The sequence below is a fragment of the Atta cephalotes genome (assembly GCF_000143395.1).
Source record: "Atta cephalotes unplaced genomic scaffold scaffold00029, whole genome shotgun sequence".
Lineage (NCBI taxonomy): Eukaryota > Metazoa > Arthropoda > Insecta > Hymenoptera > Formicidae > Atta > Atta cephalotes.
The window spans coordinates 366232-373323 of record NW_012130093.1 but is presented as its reverse complement, the minus strand read 5'-3'; the positions used below and the strand labels follow the sequence as shown (position 1 = coordinate 373323).

Genomic DNA, 7092 nt, shown 5'->3' with positions numbered 1-7092 from the left:
AGCCCTTTATCGAATCTGTTAAAGAAGGAAATAATCTTTAAGTGAACACAGGAAATGCAAGTCGCTTTCGATATATTAAAAATTTTACTTTGTGAGAAACCAATCTTATAGTATCCTGATTTCGAGAGAGAATTTATACTTACTACCGATGCGTCGGTGATTATGCAATCGAAGGCGTCATCAGCCAAACCTTCGTGCTCGTAACCGACCATCAACCACTGACGTAGCTACATAGAGTTAAAGATCCGATATCACGGTTTATGAGCGTGGCGTCTAAAACTAAAAGAATATAACTACAGAATTGTATATAAATGAGAAACTTGTAATAACAATAACGCACATGCTTTCTCTTCAGAAATCCTGTTCCTAGCTCAGATTCTCCGCACCTACTGGTGTTAATTATTGAGAAAAATCGTCATCTTGGTTCCGATTCCTCTTTCCATAGTAAGGAAAATTCTGATTCTGATGATGAGCCACTTCGGAGACCATTTTCTTGCCAACTCGATATGAGACGATTTCTAACAAGGTCAATGATTCAAAAATTTCAACGGACTGAGGAATCTTCCCTCTCCTTTCCTCAACCGCTTCTCCTCACAGGGGACATCTGACGTAGAACCGATCAAAGATGATCAATTAGAATTGCTGAGAAACTCTAAGGACAACGCTTTTCATAAACTCACAAAGAATTATAAAAACATATGACCTATAGTTCTACTGCAAAGACTGAGACTGGAAGAAATCCCAACAACATCCACGTCAAGATACAATTTACGACCTCGTAGTCAACAAATACTCACTGACACCTTCGAAAAAGATCCTGCTGAATCAGACTACTGCGAGGATGCTGAAGAAAGGAATTCAATAATCACGGCCAACCTAATTGCGCCTGATGGAAACTTCCTAATCAACTTTGCGCTTCAAAGGAATACGATCTCGTGCTGGATCTCCTCAATATAGACGAACCAATCACAGAACGAGAACTTACGATCTCGAACAGAAAGTGAAAAACACATCGGATTAGAAAATACTTATGAGCCTACATGCGACATTAAAAAAGTGGATACGCCATTCTCCACTTGTAACGACAATTTAATTATATTCGTTACCGTTAATAAATTATCTAGCGATAAAGGAGCACAAGAATTACTTAAAAATAAAAATCTTCCTCCACTAGACAATTTAACCTTAGGTTCGAACTCAAGTAATACTCTCTTCGTCCACGGACCGACATATAATTGTTCTGACTGTAAAAGACCTTATGTTAAAATAGGTGAAAAAATTTTAACCGTATAGCAACGTTCACATTTCTTTAATTCAAACAAATGTTTTTTTAATCAAAGGAATCGAAAATTACCAAATTTTAAGATCTATCAAGACTTCAATTTGTCAAGATATTTAAGAATATATAATTTTAAATAATATTCGAAGTTTCGAAATAGAGTAATGATTAAATTGATTGAAAAATCGCAAAAGATATGATTGAATACTCATCATTAGTCCTGAGTAATAAATAATTCGTAATTTTGAGTCCAGAATCGATTTAACAATATTTTAACAAATGTAATGTCAAGTTTTAAACTTAAATATTGATTATTAACCAAGTTATATTGAGTAATGGGATGTATCTATCACCTTTTTCGCTGTGATTTAATCTTGTGAGCTGTTTCTTGATATAATTTTAATCTTGTCTTTAATTCTTACAGATATGAAAACATTACGGCAAACAGCACGTAAGACTGATGAGAAGTATCGAAAAGCACGTAAAAGTCATAACACAATAGAAATGAGTATAAAAAATACGACGAGTGATTTATTGTCTGAAACAAAACGTTTAAAGGAAAAATTATTACAGGTAATATTACAATTAAAATTTTTTTGTATTAAAGCAATCAACTTTTAAAGAAGCTAAAGAGAGACATTAAAGAAAGATTCAATATTAATTATCATAATTAAATTTTAATAGATATCTTTTCATAATTATTATTAAAACACATAAATGATATTATATTATTATATTCGTAAATAACTGTTAACACTTAATTTATAACATCACATAAGATCACAACAAAAGTTATATCAAACTATAAAATCATAATCATTTTTTAAAAGTACTCTTCTATCGATACTATATTTTATAAATAATATTTGAGTTTTTAAATAAAAAAATCACATTGAAAATTATATTTTGCACTTATTATTTTCACATTTAAAAGAAGGAAAATTCATATCGTGCTCCTAATTTGAGACAAAATTTGGGACACGTTATAAAGTGACGAAGAATTAAAATTTGGACTGTCCCTTTCAATTTGGGCTGTTGGTCACTTTACACATAAAGAACATACATATATTATTTGTTGACTCTTGCTATTACAACTTTATATATTTCACATTTGAAGCCATCCTCAGTAAGATACAAAACTTAGAAATAATCCTTGCATACAAATCAAGTTCCTGCTCAACGACATAAATTTAAATTTATATTAATTTATTTTAATAAATCCTTTATCATAGTATACTAGTGATGATTCCGAGAAAGTTGCAAACGTATACTTATTAAGTACTAATAAGATAAATCCAAAAAATTTATATATCATACTTGCTGGAAACGAAATGTCTATTCAACTCGCTCTTACAATTGATGTTAAGACCGATAAAATCATTGGATTTGAAGATTGGGAAATGAAGCGGACAAGATGATTTGCTGATCAATTGTTTTTTATATAAGCAATTGTTTTTTATATAAGATGTTTATCATCTGATTGGGAAATGTCTATTGGTTATAGTTTTTCTAATATAGTGCAATCTTATCTAACTTTTAAGATATGTAAAGAAATAATTAACATTTCTGCAAAGATGTGGTTTAAAACCGAAAGCTATTGTTTATGACTAGGGAGGTTTAATATTGCGGTAATTATCTTATTAATAGAAATACACACGCAACATTTTAAATATTGTATAATAGTAAGTAGAAAAAAACATATGTTAAGGATATTAAGTTAAATATTCTACTAAAAAAATATTGTAATAGTACTAAGAAATAACATTCTGAATGATATTAAATGACAATTGTGACATTCTATTTTTTCAATTATGAAATGCCAATTTTAAAACTTGAAAAGAATAAAGATGTCAACATCAGTGTTTTTTTCAAAAAAATTCTGTGAGTATTCTCGAAAAGTATCACGACAAACGTTACGTTTGAAAAATATTTTAATTTTTTTTAGTGTTGAAGGAACTTTATTGCTAAACGTATTAGGACAACCAATATATTCTAATGTAATTATTGTAATTATTCGTATATTTGTAAACCAATTGTAGAAAAAATGATTCAACAGAGTATGTATCGAACTTAATCGATTGAAAATCAATACTTTTACATGTAAATGAACTCTGTTTTTTTATAAAAAAGATTCGAAAAGAAATCATGTTTTTGTAATGATATTGTGTTTATTTATATAAATACGCTTGATTGATCTATCAATATTATGTTTAAAATTTTTTTTATAACTGTCATCCGAATGTATAAAAATTCTGATAATGTTTTGATAGATAGTAATTAGGATAATTCGATAGATAGGAAAGTTTTGAGTAAAGAATTGAAGAAGAAGGGAATAAGTGAAAGTTTGATAAGAAGGATAAAAGAAGTATAAAAGGAAATTCTAGTAAAGTGAAAATAGGAAGGGAGAAGGGAAAGAAATTTTGGAAAGAGGGAGAAGACAAGTTGTTCATTGAGTATATACTTCTTCAATATTTCAATAGCAGATATAGAAGAGGAAATGGAGAAACAAAAAGAAAAAATTTTTTAAATATAGTTAAATTAAAAAAAATTTTTTAAACTGTGAATTAAACACGTATATAAAATAAATTAATATAGAGAAAATAGGAAAATTATAAATTCTTTAAATAAAAAAATTTTAGCGTGGCGTCTTCCGACTGCTTTTTCAAAATGTGCAATTAATAATATTAGATACTGAATATTAATTATTTCATACTTTTTGAAGTTTTTCTATTAATTTATTTATTAGTATTAATTTTTTTATTCTTCTTTTAATTCATTTATTTTTAGTTTTTTATTTAAATTTTTTAGTTTATTAATTTATTTAATTCAATTAAAAAACATTTTTTTAAATTTAACTATATTTAAAAAATTTTTTTTTTGTTAAATTATGGTTTGACAGGAGTTTTTTTTAAATAATTTAATCTTTTAACTTATTTATTTTCAATTTTTTTTAAATTAATTTTTTATTTTATTAATTTAAATTTAATTTTATATATATTTTTAATTCAATTTTTAAATTTTTAAAAATTTAATTTTATATTTTATATTTTTTTTTAGTTATTTTTTATTATCATTTAAAATAGTTTTAGTTTTTTAATATAAATTTTTAGTTCATTAATTTAAATTTAATTTTATGTTTTTAATTTAATTAAAAAAATTTTTTTAAATTTAACTAATAATAATATTTAAAAATTTTTTCTTTTTTGCTAGACTATGATTTGGCAGCAGTCGGGAGTCTTTTTTTTTTAAATAATTATTTAAACCTTTTAAAGCTCAAAATATCTTGTGATGGGTATAAATAATTCAAAGTGTCCCAATATAATCATTTCACCTCTCGTGAACGGGTAAAGTGGACTTAACTGATTTAAAAATTTGTATCGTTTTGTAATTTTCACTTTATTAAAAATCCCCAAATATGGGCGTATTCATCTGCCGCGATAGTGCCCATTGTTCACAGTCGCTGAAGGCTTGGCGCATGAAGAAGTGAGAGAATTGCGTTTTGGCACTGCAGTAGTCCCATAATAGAAGGGATAACATAATGTGCAATCTTCTATAAATCTATGAAGTCGGCGGCGAATTAGCACAAGTAGCCACACACTTAAGCACGAGTCGTCTATGTGTCACACAGACTGATGGAGTTAATCGCGATGTCGTAAATCGTCCTTGGCATCTTTGCTCTCAGGAAGCAAGTAGCAAAGAGATCATGTGAATAGATAGCGTCCAATTAGAAGTCAGGCCATGTGACCAATTTTTTCTAATCTTTTTCATAAAATTTTGGTGATCGCTTTGTTTTTTATTTTAACATTGTATATAGACTTTATATATACATTTTATATTGTCTTACACTGTCAAATTTGTATTAAGAAATATAATACTGCAATAAACTTTAAGCAATGTAATTTTACATAATTTTTATTTTTTTTAATTTCATAGAGATTTAACCTCTATAAACTTCTATAAACAAACTCAACTACCGCCAACAATGATGGCGTTCAGCATTGGTTAAGTGTAAGGCCAGTATTCATAGTCAGATCTTATATTCAAGACCGTCTTAAGTATAGTCTTAAGAAGAAGTCACGAACCAATCAGAAGGCTGCATTAGCGTCTTAAGACATTACTTAATCGTCTCGGCCTATGGCCGAGTCTTATTCATAGTCAGATCTTATATTCAAGATTGTTTCAAGTACGGTTTTCAGAAGTCACAAACCAATCAGAAGGCCATACTGAGATTCTCTACTGACAATACATCATCATTCCCTACTGATAATCATTATTTGTTTTTCGATTTAGTTCCTAGATTCAATCGACGTCCAATAAAAGAACGTGTATACAACAAGAACTCATTTCTAACCAATCAAAAACTTATGTTGACGAAATAAAAATATTTTATTTAATATAATAACAATACAATTAATGATAATTACCAAGCTATAAACCAAGCTTGATCAATAAAAAGTCTGTAGCCAAAAGTTGATAAGAATATACATTGTAGTTATGGATATTATCGGTCAGTATCGATCTGCCAGTGAAACGCATACTTCCTCAGTTTTCGCCAACCTTCGGTTGGCAACAGTCGGGAGTAAAAATGGGGAGAAATAAAATTAAAAGAAAGAAGAATATATATGCTAATTTATAATATGCAGATGATAAAATATTGTTAGCAGAAATAGAAGATAATATGAGGAGTATGCTTGGAAGACTAAAAAGATAAACTCGAGAAGAAAAGATTAGAATTAAACATAGAGAAAATGAAGATATTAAGATTTAGAAAAAGGAGGGGAAAGAAGAAAAAGATAAAATGGATATAGAAAAGAAAAAGAATAAAAGAGGTAAAAGAAATCAAATATTTAGAATATACCATGAAAATAAATGGAGGGTAGAAGGCTCATACAAAAGAGAGAACGAAGAAGGGAACCGCCTTGCTAGGTTACATATGGGGAATACGTAAAAGGAAATTTGGAAAAAATTGAAAGAAGTAGAACTATTTGATACGCTAGTATGGCCAGTAATGGGTTACTGGAAGTATGGGGATGGAAGAAGAGGCAGGAAATAGAAAAGACTAACGATAGATACATAAAGTGGGTGATGGTATTAGAAAAGGATATACTAGGATATATGATAAGGGAAGAAGGGGAAAGGGATAAACTGAAAGGAAGGGTAAGATTAAGGGCATGAAAATTTGAAAAAATGATAGAGAAAGGTAGAGGAGAAAAATTAGTAAAAAAATGCTGGGAGGAAGAGAAAGAAAGAGTAAAGATAGAAAAGAATCTGTCTAAATGGGAAAGAGAGAAAGAGGAATTTTGGAAAGAAAGAAAAATAGAAAGAGAGAGCAGAGAAAGAGGAAGAGATATTAGTAGAGAAAGACAGAGTTACAAAGGAAAGAAAGATGAAAAACGATTAGAGAAACATAATAGATGGCATGGGATGATTAAAAATGAAGAAATTCCACGATATTTAAAGGAAGAATGGACAGAGCATAGGTGGAGAAAAGTGATTAAATTTAGAAGGGGGAATGAAGTTGAAATAGAGAAGAAATAGTGAGAGGAGGAAGATAAAAGGATATGCAGATTCTGTGGAAGAGAAGAAATACATATGGGAAGTATATATGGGAGCCTATACCTAGGAGCATGGAAAAGAAAAAAGGTACATGGGAAGAAAAAGTTAATGTGATATTAGGTAATGAGAGAGAGAAAGAGAGAGAGAGAGAGAGAGAGAGAGAGAGAGAGAGAGAGAGAAGAATAGTTATTAATTAATAGTACTACGTTAGAACTAATCGTACCTACGTACGAATAGTAAGAACTATAGTAACTAAA

The 7092-nt window shown here is 28.9% G+C and overlaps 1 protein-coding gene across 1 annotated transcript in view; it reads left to right on the top strand.

Moving 5' to 3' along the window:
- The first annotated feature begins 1705 nt into the window (after window positions 1-1705).
- Window positions 1706-7092, top strand: part of LOC105620770 — an 83550-nt gene continuing 78163 nt past the window's right edge. Inside the window, exon 1 of the mRNA XM_012202259.1 lies at window positions 1706-1852. Within this exon, the coding sequence (XP_012057649.1) occupies window positions 1706-1852 (147 nt within the window). The remainder of the gene's footprint in view (window positions 1853-7092) is intronic.